Source organism: Zingiber officinale, chromosome 9B, assembly GCF_018446385.1.
Source record: "Zingiber officinale cultivar Zhangliang chromosome 9B, Zo_v1.1, whole genome shotgun sequence".
Classification (NCBI taxonomy): Eukaryota; Viridiplantae; Streptophyta; class Magnoliopsida; order Zingiberales; family Zingiberaceae; genus Zingiber; species Zingiber officinale.
In genome coordinates, this window is record NC_056003.1 from 119,193,965 (window position 1) to 119,209,146 (window position 15,182).

General features: G+C 37.0%; 2 protein-coding genes across 2 annotated transcripts; both read left to right on the forward strand.

Moving 5' to 3' along the window:
* The first annotated feature begins 976 nt into the window (after positions 1-976).
* Positions 977-1,960, forward strand: LOC122023337. Its single transcript, XM_042581390.1, has one exon. It carries the CDS (start codon positions 977-979, stop codon positions 1,958-1,960), a length of 984 nt encoding a protein of 327 aa, XP_042437324.1.
* Positions 1,961-9,004: 7,044 nt separating this feature from the next.
* Positions 9,005-14,844, forward strand: LOC122025040 (eukaryotic translation initiation factor 3 subunit F-like). The gene is made up of 6 exons (XM_042583795.1): positions 9,005-9,325; positions 12,003-12,082; positions 12,979-13,226; positions 13,928-14,049; positions 14,128-14,241; positions 14,486-14,844. The coding sequence occupies exons 1-6, from the start codon at positions 9,119-9,121 to the stop codon at positions 14,573-14,575; spliced, it is 861 nt and encodes a 286-aa protein (XP_042439729.1). The 5' UTR covers positions 9,005-9,118; the 3' UTR covers positions 14,576-14,844.
* The last annotated feature ends 338 nt before the right edge of the window (positions 14,845-15,182 follow it).

A 15,182-nucleotide genomic window follows, 5' to 3' on the forward strand; every position in this document is an offset into this window, starting at 1 on the left:
CGGCCCATAGCGGGCACTAGAATTGTAAATTGCTTACACGATAGGTAGGGCAAAAGCGTCGAATCGTGATCGTCGAGGTAGGGCAGAGGCGACAGGTGGCGATTGGCGAGTAGAGACCTAGCGGCGGTGTGATCGACGGGCGACAAGGCGAACGACGAGCAGTGACCTGTGAGCGGCGACAAGGGACAACGATTGGAGGTAAGCTTTTCTCCTTCCTTTCGTTTTCTTCGTTTTTTCTTTTTTTTTTCTCAAAGGAGTAAAGATTTCACGAGTCGAGTATCTGGATCGATCGAGTGATCGATCTCGATCCTTTCTTTTCGAACAGAAAGGATCTCGATCGATCCAGATGCCCTAGATCGACCGAGTGATTGATCCAGATCCTTTTTGTTCGAACAGAAAGGATCTCGATCGATCACTCGATCGATCCAGGGTTTGGATCGATCCAGTGATCGATCCAGGGTTTGGATCGATCCAGTGATCGATCCAGATGCCCTGGATCGATCTAGACCCTTTCTGTTCGAACAGAAAGGATCTCGATTGATCACAGGATCGATCCAATTCCTTGGATCGATTCAATGATCGATCTTCTAGATGCCTTGATTGATTCCCATTTTTTTCTAATTAATTAATTATTTGTTTTGATTTTTTTCTTTTGTTTTTCTAGGATTTTGATTGTCTGGTTAGAATTTGCAATGTCTACGAATTTGTCAAAAAAAGATAAAAAAGATATTGGTTGGAAATATTGTTATCAAAATGAAGGGGAAAAATCTGTTCGGTGTAAATTTTGTCATCATATATCGAATGGAGGGATTACTCGTTTGAAAGAACATTTAGCTCAAACTTATAAAGGGGTTGCACCTTGTGTTAGTGTTCCGGATGATATTAAGAAAGAAATTAGAGAATCACTTAACAAAATACAGCATCTAAAAGCAAACAAATCAAATTGTTACGAGAGATTGGTGAAGGTCCCCAGAGTATGAGTACACAATCATCAAAAGTTGGAAGTGTAGGGGAAAATTCAATTGGATGTTCTGGTAGTGGTGAATCAAAAGGTAAAGGTACCCTTCCTGGATTTGTTAGTTCTGAACCTCGACAAACAACTCTAAATTCGACATACAAAAAAGATTTACAGGTTGATGTGAAGCGTAGAGTTGGTCATTTTATATACTCTGCCGCACTTCCATTTAATGTTATGAATGATCCTTATTGGTTGCCTATGGTCGAGGGCATTGCAGAATATGGAAGAGGGTTCAAGCCTCCTTCAATGCATGAGATAAGAACTTGGATACTTAAAGTTGAGGTTGATGGTATCAACCTAATATATGAGGAGCATATAAAAGCATGGAAAAAATATGGATGCACTATTATGTCTGATGGTTGGACTGATGGAAAGAATAGAAGTTTGATTAATTTTTTGGTAAATAGTTCCGCTGGCACTTTCTTTTTGAAATCTATTAATGCATTAGCTTCTATTAAAAATAGGGAATTGATCTTTAAATATCTTGATGATGTTGTTGATGAGGTGGGAGAGGAAAATGTAATTCAAATTGTCACGGATAATGTTTCGAATTGCATTAAGGCGGGGGAAAAAATTATGGAGACTAGACATAGAATTTGGTGGGCACCTTGTGCAGCGCATTGCATTGATCTAATGTTGGAGGATATTGCAAAGTTGAAGATTTTTTCTGACACAATTGAGCAAGCTAAGATGGTTGTGAAGTTCCTTTATGGTCATGAGACTATACTTTCTTTGATGAGAAAGTATACAAACGGTAAAGAAATTCTCCGTCCCGCTGTTACTCACTTTGCTACTTCATTTCTCACTCTTCAGAGTATGTATAAGGTTAAAATGTCACTTGAACAAATGTTTGCTTCCGAAGATTGGGTTAGTTCACCACTATCTCAAACAACTCAGGGGAAGGTCGTGAAGAGAATTGTTATTAATGATCCCAACTTTTGACCACATGTTGCATTTTGTGTTAAGAGTGTTGTTCCTCTTGTAAGTGTATTAAGGGAAGTTGATTCGGAGGAGAGATCGGCCATGGGATATATTTATGAACTTATGGATAAGGCAAAAGAGACAATAAAATTTAATTGTGGGGGAGTTGACAGAAAATACAAGTTCATTTGGAAAAAAATTGATTCACGATGGACTCCACAACTTCATCATCCTCTACACGTGGTCGGGTACTATTTGAACACGCAATTGCGTTATGAAGAAAGATTTTCTGATTGTGATGAAGTTAGAGATGGATTGTATACTTGCATGGATAGGATGTTGTCTTCTGATGATCGTCTTAAAGAAGACATCCAATTGGACTTGTATAATAAAGCTGAAGGAGAATTTGGAACTCCAATAGCAAAACGAACAAGAATGTTGCGAACTCCGGGTAAAATTTTCTTCTTGTAAACGTTCTTGTAAAATTATGCTAGCATTCATATTTTAAAATTATATACATTCTTGTAATTTTTTTTAATGTTATTACTTATTAGTCTCGTGGTGGGAACGTTTTGGAAGTAAGACACCAGAGCTTACTACATTTGCAATTCGAGTGCTTGGTCTCATTTGTAGTGCTTAGGGATATGAAAGAAATTAGAGCACTTTTGAATCCATGAGTATTCTAAATTTCTAACTCTATTTGAATTTTAATTGTTTTATATTTTTCATATCATTGTTTATTTTTAATTTATATATATATATATATATATATATGTTTTCTTCTTTGTAATATTAGATTCATACAAAAAAGAGAAATAGGCTTGAACATGCAAAGTTGAATGCGTTGGTGTTTGTGAAATATAACTTCAAGCTTAGGGAGAGAAGCATTAGGAGGAGAGACAAGATTGATCCCATTGTAGTTGATGAAATTAATTCGGATGATGAATGGATAACTGAGAAAGTAGGTCCAGTTCTCCCCGTAACTACTAAATGACTTGAAGATGATGAATTATTTGAAAGTGATCCTATTGTGAGTGTGTCGTCGGCTACCTTTGAATGTCTTTTCGACTCAGATAAGCGAATCGAAGATGTTGAGGATATAGTTGAAGTTCCTCCTACGAATTCAAAAAAAAGAGTGGTTGAAAATTCAAGTAAGCACTAAGCATATGCAAATTATTTATTTATATCTACTTCACCTATAATTGATTCTTAAATGTCGTATCTCTTATATAATAGGTGGAAGCAAAGACAAACAAACAAGGTTGAGTCTTGTTGATGTGGAAGATAATCATCTATTCATCTTGATGCTGAAAATTATGGAAGAGTAATTCCAACAACTTTTGATAGTGGAAATTTTCCAACCATAGACATTATTGATGATGATAGTGATATAGAATTGGATGATACTGATTATTTTTAGGTTATGTTGTTTTAATTATAAGACTTTTTAAATTGTTGTTATGAGATATTTTGACATGTAATGAATTATTATGATTAATTTTAGGTTATGTTATTTTTATTTTACTTATATAAGTATATTTTATTTTTTTAAAATTTAAACATTGACGTGCACGAAAAGCTTGCGCTATACGCTTCGCTATTTACGCTACGCGATGACAAGACAAAAACGCTATGAACCAACGCTATACGATTTAAAACACTGCCGTTGATAGATATAAAGCAAGGCTAGTTGCTTGAAGGTTTTCTTAAAAATATGGGGAAGATTATGAAGAAACTTTTAGCACCATGGCTAAGGTGATTTCAGTTCGTATGGTGATATCTTTAGCGTTATTTATGATTGGAAGCTATGAAAACTTGATGTGAAGAATGCAGTTTTTATATGACAACTTGATAAATATATTTATATATATGGAACAATCAGTTGATTATGTGTCTAACTTACATCCTGATTATATTTATAAACTCGAGAAAGTTTTTTATGGACTCAGGCAAATTCCGCACGCACGGTTTGGAAAAATTTCTCAATACTTACAATTCTGTAGTTATACTGCATCAGATTCAGATTCCAGCTTATTTGTTAAAAGAGAAGAATATTTGCATATAATTTTTTTTTATATATGCAGATGATATGATAATAATAGAAAATAACAAAGTGGAAGTTGAGCAACTTTGCTTGCTATAAGGTTTGACATCAAGAAATTAGGGGAGCTGAATCATTTTCTTGGTTTAAAAGTTGTGAATATAGACAATGGAATTTTTATCAACCAACAAGGTTATTCCAAGAAATTAGTTGAGCGATTTGGATTAAATCAAAGCAAACACTATTGTATTCCTTTTAATTCAAGTAGAGAGCTAAGGTATGATGTCTTATCGTGTTCTTATTTGTCCTTGGGTTATGGTGTCATGGTAGAATATTTAAGTTGTCACCTAAACATCCGCGGTTAGATTCCTAGCTATGATGTATTTGTAAAAAATTTTCCTCTAAACGGAGTGCGTAATCAAAGGATGTTGAGTTTATGAGTTGTTACCGTACGTGCTTCTCGATTTATCCTAATGACAGGTGAGAAAATTTTATGGGATTAGACCGGTCACTTCCAAAATTAATTAATGAGATTAACTAGATTTATTATATTTTCCTTATCATAAAACATTGGAAGTCTTTTATATCTAACTATATATTACAAGGACAAATATCGCTTTTGTAATCGGCTACGTTAGTAGATTTATGCATTCTCCAAGAAAGCCTCACTTAAAGGAAATTTTAAACTATGTGAATTCAACATTAGACCTGGGCTTATTTTTCAAAAATAAGGTCAATGGTTCCTTAGTTGGTTTTATAACATCGTAATGAATTTAGATATCTCCATATTTGTATGATATTTCTATGCATTTTATAATGTGGGACTATGTTTGCCTAATAATCCTCATGCTTCCTAAGTCTGATCCTTCGACCCACCAGGTCTTCCTGTCCTTCGGTCCACCCGACCTATTAGGATTTCCTTATCTGGTGGTTGATCCTCTTAATTCGAACATACGAGCCCCCACTTTCTTTGTTCGAGGTAATATTATACCTGATCCGGCGGTAAGAATGGGGGATCCACTTCCTGAAGGGTCTCAGCTTGAGGACAGATGGAGGGCTGACTAAGCGGTTAATGGCCGCGCCGAGCAGCTGAGTAGGTCCGAGCGGAACCAAAGATAACCCAGTCATGGGCTGGGGTTTCCGACGCCAAGGCGGGAGAACCGAATGGCCGAGCGGGGCGTCTGCCCGGCTGGGACCGAAGGGCCGAGCGGGTGGTCCGTTCGGCCAGGATAAGGGCGAGGGTACGAAGGTTAGCCGAGCGGCCTATTCGTTTGGCTCAAGATATGGGATGTCAATAACGGCATGTCTGATGATTACGCCATACACAAGAGTGCACGATGGAGGATCTTGCCGTCACATCATGGAAAGGTTGATACAGTAGCAGTATGGCCTCATGGACGTCTTTCTGACAGACCCATATCTGGGCATGGTCCTTCTGACAGACCCATACCTGGGCATGGTCAAAAGCAGGTGGTTGCTTTGATTGGCGCGCCCAGGCTTCTTCGAGAGGTATATATAAGGTCTCCATTTCTTCACCGGAGGTATGCAAGTCTTCATCTTGAGGCCACCTTTTTGTTATTCCTCGCCTGACTTGAGCGTCGGAGGGCCGTCGCCGGGACACCCCTCCCGGCTCGGTTTTGCTGCAGGTTCGCCGGAGCACTCGAGGATCCAGCAGGGAGCGCCACGTGCCCAGTGTCCGTTGACTCCTGGTTCGGACAGGATCAATACCCACATGGCTTAATCAGACCATGACGGTTGTGCGCAGTCAGTGGTCCACTTTCTTTGTTCGATGTAATATTGTTCTCACATGGCTTAATCAGACCATGTCGGTTGTGCGTAGTCGGTGGTTAAATCTTCTGGCAGTCTGGGTTCTGATACCACTTGTAGGATCGTAAGAGTTTACATGATATTATCTATTTTGGGACTAGACCCTCATGACTTTGCTCATGGGCTCTCCCCAAAAGGCCTTATGCCAATGGAGATATTTTTTCTCTTTATAAACCATGATATTTCCCATGTGTTTTACAATATAAAACTATATTTGTAACCTTACAATCCAACAGGTTTAACTGACCTTGGTAGAGATTTGGATGATTGAATTATGTTATGTTTTTTATTTTTTATTTTTTTTTTATTTTTTTTATGATACAAGTATCTTTTGGTGTAGCAAGAAATAAAATTCAATGTCGTTATCAACTACTGAGTCATAATACAAAGCTACTGCACTTGTTGTTCAAGAATGTACAAGGATACAAAGACTTAATGAAGATCTACATATCGTATACATAAGCTAATTACTATTTTTGGAGACAACCATGGTGCTATAAAGCTTGCAAATAATCTTGTATGTCTTGCAAGGACCAAACACATTGAGCTTGAGCATCATTCATTCGAGAAAAGGTTCTTGATGGTACTATTAAGACAATGGACGTTTGAAGCAATGAGAATATTGAAGATATTCACTAAAGCACTTCCTAGAAGACAATTCAAATTACTTGAAGGGGGAGTGTTGGAAAATAAGGGGGTGTTTGGTTGATGAGTTTGAGAATGAGGGAATGGAATGATAGTAAAAGATAGTGTTTGGATTATGGATTTGGGAATGACATTTTGAGAATGATTACTAGATTTATGGTAATCAACCAAACTCATATAACTTGATGGGTTTCATTTCTATTCCTATTCTCATTCTACCCTATTATCAAACTCATACTCATAATGAATCCCATCATTTAACCAAACATCCCATAAAATGATGCTTGTAACCATATTCTTTAGAATTACTTTTTGTTAGAAATTGAAGATGACTACTTCGAATCATATTAGAAATACAAAAAATCTACTTGAAACTATAATAGGATTAAATGGTTTTAATTTTTCATAATTTATGTTTTCGATGGTCAACTACTTCATTAAAGTAATGAAGTAAGTGTAATGAAGTAAGTCTAGATTATCTTTTGAATTGTATTTAAAGGAATGAACCCTATGTATTTTTGTAATATGAAGTGATTAAGTCCTCAAGTTTTCTTTAGTGTCTCTTTTTGTTTTGTCTTCATTTCTAAGGGAATTTATTGTTTTTTGGTTACCTTCCTCTTTGCATCTTTTTCCTTTAACGATCTTGGGCCATCAAATATTTTATATATTTTGATGATTCTACTTTTGACCTGTGACCCTAACTTGATCATGGATTGTGCGCAGATTGAGATGGTTGATGCATATGGTGAAAAAAGATGATATACTCACCCCTAATATATAAAGCCTAACACAGCAGGGTCACGAGCTTGACACAATCTGGCCCAACTTTGTACTTCAAATTAAAATAAAGAAAAAAATCTTTACAAATTTAAAAAATATTTTTCAAAATCATAAACGAAAAATATTTCGATTATTTAAAAAATATTTTTAAAGATACTTTTAATATTTATTAATATTTTTATTATTATTTTTTTAAAAAGAGATTTCCCCAGACATGATGGGAGCAAACATATGAGAATGTTTATCTTAGATAGTCTTGTATCGTTAGCTCTCAATTAGATATAGACAATTAAATTATAGGGACATTTTACAGTGACCTTTTGTATGAAGAAGATTAGATATACATTTTGCATTCGATGAAAATTGACCACACAAAATAGGAGCGTCAATTCAGATGGATTAAATCGGATTCAAATTAAATTGGATTTTTTTTAAAATCCCAATATGAACTTGATACTGACTTAATGTAATTTAAAACTCCTAAACCTGAACCGAATCTGATTCAAATAATCTAATTCAAAATGATAATTTTTTCTCTAATTTTCTTATAATTTTTCACTTTTAATCGTTTATTTCAATACTCTATTATTATCATGTATTAATATTCATAAAAGTATTTAAATTTTAAAATAAAATTTAATTTAATCTAAAAAAATCTACTAAATCCTAAATTTAGGTTAAATCAAATCTGACTTAAAAATTTTTAACCTTAAAATCCTTCAACATAAACCTGAAAATCCTTAATCCAAACTTGATTTTTTTCGGATCAATTTGGATTGGGTCGTCAGATCGGATTCATTTTTGACACCTTTAATTCCAAGATCTATTAGAATAACTACTCATATAGTTACCAACTATGTGAATCTGTGGAGACTCATTCAAGTGGCAAAAGACGAAATCGCTCACCCCCAGCGTCTCCGTCGCACTCGACCCCAGACCATCACGAGGGAGATAAATTACGGTACCCAAGAGGGCAAGGGGTGGTGGGGTGAGTTGCACAGGGTCCAAGGATTTACGTCTCAACAGCCTTGTGGTTCAACCCCGCGACCTTATGTAGCAAGTATGCCACCACTTACCATCTCGTATGACCCGTGGGATCCCGTAGAGACTCATTCAAGATGGTAAAAGGCGAATACGCTTGCTCCCAGCGCCCCGGCCAATCCGTTCTAATAAGGTTAACACGGAGGAGGTAAATCACGGCCGGCTAACACGTGGAGACTCATTCAAGATGGGAAAAGGCGAATACGCTCGCCCCCAACGCCTCCGCCAACTCGTCCTAGGGCCAACACGGGCGACTACTAGCCTTTGGAATAGTTACTAGCACATAAGGGAAGCATTTACCTTGACTTTGCTGAGATTCAAACCCCAAATCTCATGATGACAACACCTCATGCGCTAGCCACTAGACCCATCCGAGGGGACACGTGGAGACTCATTCAAGCATGATTGGAAGGGGGGCCAATCCTATGGCAAGTCGCCGACCTAAAGCCGTGGGCCGTACCCAATATCACGGCCTGTGACTGAGTGGGCTAGGCCCAACCCACACGGTGAGAAATGGTTTCCCGACCTATGACAGAGTGGGCTAGGCCCAAATCAACACGGTGATAAATGGACTCTGCCTATGTCTGACATAGTTAAACCGGGCCTAGGCCTGGGCCTGGGCCTCTGCTGAGCAGTCAGTGAAGTCCCATGCCGTGCCTAGTATGATCCGTGATAGATTAGGCCACACTGTAAGAAACGGGCCGACCGGTTTCGGGTCATACCTAGTCCGGTCTACCCATCGTTCCTCCTGTGTCTCTGCGTTACTTCTCCAAGAGAAACTAACCCTAGCCGAAGTTTGCGCCGCTGCGGTACCGCTCTCCCTTTCGGCTCTTCGATCTCACCTCATGGCGGTGCTGCAGTTCTTCCCGCCTTCCTCGCCCGTCGTCTCCGCCAAGCTCCACGCCGTCGTCCTCTTCAACATCTGCGACTGCTACGTCCGCCGCCCCGACCAGGCCGACCGCGTGATTGGAACCCTCCTTGGTTCCGTTTCTGATGGCGTCATCGAGATCAAAAACTCCTACGCCGTTCCTCACAACGAATCCGCCGACCAGGTTCGCCCCTTGATTCGCTATCGTTTTTTCCGTCAATGCCAAGGACAAACTATGGTAGATCTGGCACGAATGGATATCGTGCAACAGATGATATTTATTGCTCTCCTGTGGCTTGATAATTTGTCATTACTATTACTTTATCAATATCGATTTATACCCATACGATCAAATACTATTTGTCCTAGCTAGATAACAACTAGCTACCTAAGGCATGTATGTCTTTGCTGTGACAGATGCTATGATGCATCGAATTCTTCTTCTCTATGCTCCTAAATTGATGATGATGTTTTTCAAATTTTTAGCTGCATATTATTATTCTGGAATGGACCTTATGTAATCACAGAAGAGGAAATGCTATGTTACTCTCCAAGTGCATGATATGTTCTACGAGGCAGTGTATTCTCATATCTGTATAGTTGCTATGTTAAAAGCCAATATAATGTCATTGTTGAAGTGTACATCAAGATTTATTAGCAGAAGAGGTTGAGCCTTGAAGACTAGGATATGGCTCAACTATATGGATTTTGTTTCATGAAAGCCGTTTCTAGTTTCTGTTCTCCTAAAAAAGGCCAAAAAAAAATTGAAAATTGGGAAAACTAACATTTTTCATCATTCTTTTGACACCATTTTGTTATAAAGTGTATTTGTTTTAATACAGAAGATGCTTGATCTTCAAAAATAGGTAAAGAATTAATATAAAATGTTGAAAATGAAAATAAATCTGATAATGACGAGAGAAAGCTGTTTTGAGTTTCTGTAAATAAACACATTTATTCGAGCAGTTCAACAAGGAGCCTGTGTGCATTATTAGCTACAAGAGGTCTAAACTACTTGATGTGGAAGAGGGGATAAAAAATCTCACATGGAGAATGTAGTGCACACAGAATTTAAAATTTCATTATTAGAAAATCCATTATCCAGAGAGGGGGTTGAGGTTCCTTTTAAAAAAACCTGCATTTATTTATTCTCCTAAAAGATAGGCAAGAAATAATAACTTTCTTAATTTCTTGGTAAACAAAATAGCTAGTTTTTAATTGTTTTTTCCTACCTTAGAATAAAAATTATGAATTTTATAAAACTTATAAAATCTAATACCTATTTTAGAACTTCCAAACTTGATCTTTCTATGTATAAACTGCATCATTGTTCCTTACTAAGTATTCTAGGAGATTTTATGTATTTTTAAATAAGTTGGACATATTTCATTCTCTGAGTGATGTTGTTTAATATCCCATGCCGCATTACTACTACACTAAGTTGCATTACTACTACATTAAGGCTACGTTTGGTTGGGTGTAATGTAATCTAGCTTGTAATGTAATCAAATTTGTAATGTAATGTAATGTAATCTTGATTACATTACTACGTTTGGAAATGTAATGTATGTAATATTTGATTACAAGGATGATTACATTCTTTTGTTTGGTATCTATTATTTTTTATCAGGAATGTAATTTGTATTATTACAAAATGACAAAAATGTCCTACGACCTCTACTGACGGTCGCCGCACTTCTGCCGGAGCTTGCGGCAGCTACCGGCCGCCGCCGCCGCTGTCGCCGGCCGCCGACCATCGCCACCGCCCGCCGACCGCCGCCGCCGCAGGTCGCCGATCGCCGCCACCGATCGCCGCCGCCGACCGATCACCGACCGCCGACCGATCGCCGACCGCCGATCGGTCGGCGGGCGGCGGCCGGCGGTCGGCGGGCGACGGTCGGCGGCCGGCGGCGGCGGTCGGCGGTGGGGGGCGGGGGCCGACGGTGGACTAAGGGTATATTCGGTATTTAAATTTTGGTGGGACGGTGACCTCGTAATGTAATCGGATTACATAGCATTTGCTTTGTAATCTGGATTACAAAACTTCACTACATTTTGTAATCCAGATTACATTATATTACAAGTTTAAAAGTGAAACAAACAAAATAATCTACCTTGTAATGTAATCAGGATTACATTACAAGGCAGATTACGCCCTACCAAACGCAGCCTAAGATGCTCCAAAGGACATTAAACCATTGTTTTGTGTTGCATACTTTGTCTGCAGCTTAATAAGGCATAAGATATTATTGTAGCAAACCCCAAATAGTTGGGACTTTTGGCTTGTTTGTCATTGTTGTAGTTTTGCCTATAGTTAAGCTGTTTTAATTTAGGTACAGCAACATAGCTTATCTTGACATTGACAATTATACCTACTTAGCTAATGCACCTGCGGAATTATACCTGACAGCAAATCCACTTAAATACATTATTATTATGCTGGAACAAATGCACTACTCAGTCAACCCCAAGTTGAGTCAGTGAGTCTTATTAAGAACTTTCAATATGGATTTATTACCATTATGTATCTGATGATTAAAAACATCATACAAGCTTATGTTTTATTTATCACTATTATAAACTGTCGATTGTCTCCTGTAACATCCATGAGTAAATATTATTAATTTTCTCGAACTAATATTCTACAATCTTTTTGAAATTTAATTCAATGAATATTATTGCTTTGCAATTGGCCATTTCAAAATTCCGATCCAATGATTCATTGAGAATCTATAGAAAATGTTATTGTTATGTTGTTTTGATTGATTTCAGTTATTATATCTCAAGTATTCGCAGAAAGACATTTATATGTTCTTTTTTAACCTCTACATTTATGATTTCTTTTCAACTTTTGATCTCAGGTTGCATTGGATGTTGATTACCATCGCAACATGTATTTGTCTCACCTAAAAGTGAATCCCAAGGAAGTACTTGTTGGATGGTAGGTTAGTCTTTGTTTTTTTTAATGTTATCATGTATATAGTTTTCTTACTTTATAGTTTCTTAATGCTGCATCATTTTTATTATTCAAAAATGGAATACAAAACTTATGGTTTTTTTTTAATCTGGTTACCATTCTTCACCTTTTTGCGTTAATTTTAAAATGGAATACAAAATTTATTGGTTTAATTTTTCTGGAAGTCACTGTATTATGGGGCTCATATGCTCTCTAGATAGTGTCTTCTTAAGCTATTATGTGATCATATGGTTTTCTCCTAGGAAGCTTTTCATTTCCATCAAATAATTAATAGCCATTCTAACTAAAATTTTGATATTATTATTGATTTAATTTTTTTCTATATGAACAAGCATTCCTCGTCTGGTTAATAATGCACATTTTTAATTGCTCATTACATGTTTATCGAAAACATGATACTTTCTAATGTTAACAGGATCACTGTCCCTTGGACATCATGTTCTGGATTCCTTGTCTCACTACAACAAACATTGGCCTTTAGTATCCTATACTGCTTCAACTTCATCTAATGCGATTGTGAACTATTGCTCCTGAGTAATTTATCTTTGTTTTAACATACTCTACCATTATTGCAAGATCTGATTTCACCATAAATGTTTTCTGTCAAAATAACAAGATTTTGTCAGCGTGTATTTTGTAACTAATCATGATTCTATATCACCAACAATATCTTTGGTGCTTGGAACCAACTGTTGTGGTGCTAATTTGTTCAATTCTAGTAGTTAGCTAAATCTGTTTGGTCCATGTCCTAATTGAAGGTTGAGTCACTGTCATGATTATTAACACCAAAGCAACTGGTAACAGAGTTAGATTTTTCTCATCTTGAAAGCTACTGATGCGTCTTACTATCCAAATCTCAGGTTTTCTACTGGTTTTGGTGTTTCTGGTGGGAGTGCATTGATACATGAATTCTATGTAAAAGAACTTAAAGAAGCACAGAGTTCTATTCCGCCTATCCATCTCACTGTTGATACAGGGTTCAAAAATGGGGAGGCATCCATAAAAGGCTATGTCTCTTCTAATTTGTCTCTTGGAGATAGACCACTTGCTGCACAATTTCAAGAAATTCCATTGGATTTGAGGATGATCGAAGCAGAACGGGTTGGATGTACGAACCTTGACTTGAGTAGTTTAAATATTCTACATTTATTTTGTTACTGAAGTAGGACAGGCTGGATGTTTGACCTTTAGGTTAGTCTAGTTTTACATCTTGCACTTTTATGTCATTATTGTACTGTGTCTAGAATACAAGTTAGTAATGCTATTTCTACAGTCTTAGAACATGGTACAATGCGTATCGACTTTGAGGCTGCTGATTCATGCCCTTTATATGGTTACCCTTTTGGATGTTTTTGAATCAAATTCCATTAATGAATCATGACAGATGGAACATCTCAAACATAGGCAAAAACCACACAATAATCTAAATGGAATGTCATGTGGAATAGCTTGACTGAATCAGTTTTTCTGTGTTTTCAGATTACGGTTCCAGGAAATGGTGCATTTATGAACCATTTGTTTGAACCATCCATATGCATTTACTCAAATCTGCAGGACTAAATAACATATTTTTAGCTATAGCCCCCCAAAATACATGTGCTTTACATCTTTTAAATTTTGTGAGGATGTGTTTTTTTTAATATATTACGAAATATTCTTACTTCATCTTTTGTGTAGTTATTTTCTTTCTGTAATATGGATTTTTTTTGCATCATTTATTCAGTACTAATAACAGGGCTGCATCCTTTCTGTAATATGGATTTTTCATTTGAACTACAAAGTAACTGCTTTCTGTTTTGGGTTTGCTAGTTGACATCTTGAAGACAACTGTCGTTGACAAGCTCCCCAATGATCTTGAAGGAATGGAAGCTTCTATGGAGAGATTGCACTCTCTGCTCGATGAGATTTACAAATATGTTGGCGATGTCGTGGTAAGGGTCTCAACTGCCATTGCTCCTTGTGCCTTTCCATTTGTAGCTATAAAATGTAGATTTTCTATGATTTTCCAGGAGGGACGAGTAGCCCCAGATAATGATATCGGGCGATTTCTGGCGGACACATTGGCTTCAGTACCAAGAATGTCTCCGGCAGCTTTTGACAAGGTTTTCAATGACAAGATTCAGGTGAAGACTCCCAAAATCATAGTTGTTTTCTCAAGCGTCTGTTTAAGTAATTATTTCTTGCTAGTGTTTGTATCCTTTACAAGATGCATATCAAGTGTTTCCTGAAACGGTAAATGCGCCTCTACGCGATGTTCGATAAGCTGACCATATGCCCACTGCATTTGCTTTTGTCTCACTGGAAGACCACAAGAATTATTACGTCGATTTTCTGACTGCTTATGTGAGACCCTTTTCTTTGTTACAGGACAATCTTGCTTTAGTTTACTTGTCAAGCCTCGTTAAAACGCAACTCGGCATTGCTGAAAAGCTGAATACGGCCGCTCAGATATTGTAGAGCTTCAGCAGTTTTGTGATGAAGATGACAGCGTCTCAATGCAGTTTTGTGTCGTTCTGTTGTTTTGACTATCTTCCTTATTAATGGCGTGGTGTTGAAGTTGCCCTAGTTATTGACATTGCTATTTTCCATCTTCAGTTTTGCTCCAATTGCAGGTGCTTCTTTACCAAGTTGATTCCCTACTGTTTATCATAGTATCGAAATCGACAAGCTTTGTAAAATTGATTTATTAGCTTTGCAATCTTAGGAAGCATTTATGACTTATTGTTTCTAGGATTTCCAAATATCTTCATGATCTTTCCATAGTCTTTACTAGCCGAGGAAATATTTTCTTATGCAAAATGATCTTATGTTGAAAAAGCATGCAATATTTTCTTATGCATGCTACTAATGAATTTTCTATTGTTTATCCTACTCTTTACATGATGTCTTTTACTTTATTTAGTAAATATAATTATCATATTAAGTTATCTGATATTTTTACAACAACAAAACTAAAAATTTAATAACATTGAAGCAGTATATATAAATGTATATATATTTGAAGGATTAGTTAAAATTAGAAGGTTGTTAACATCACTCATGGATGTCGAGTCAAGTAGGCTGA

Bases quoted from the DNA above. Each gene is read 5' to 3' on its own strand.
- LOC122023337 (XM_042581390.1), top strand. From the start codon at position 977: ATGAGTACACAATCATCAAAAGTTGGAAGTGTAGGGGAAAATTCAATT.
- LOC122025040 (XM_042583795.1), top strand. From the start codon at position 9,119: ATGGCGGTGCTGCAGTTCTTCCCGCCTTCCTCGCCCGTCGTCTCCGCC. The intron at 9,326-12,002 runs GTTCGCCCCTTG...TTTTGATCTCAG, and splicing joins ACAACGAATCCGCCGACCAG to GTTGCATTGGATGTTGATTA. The intron at 12,083-12,978 runs GTAGGTTAGTCT...TCCAAATCTCAG, and splicing joins AAGGAAGTACTTGTTGGATG to GTTTTCTACTGGTTTTGGTG.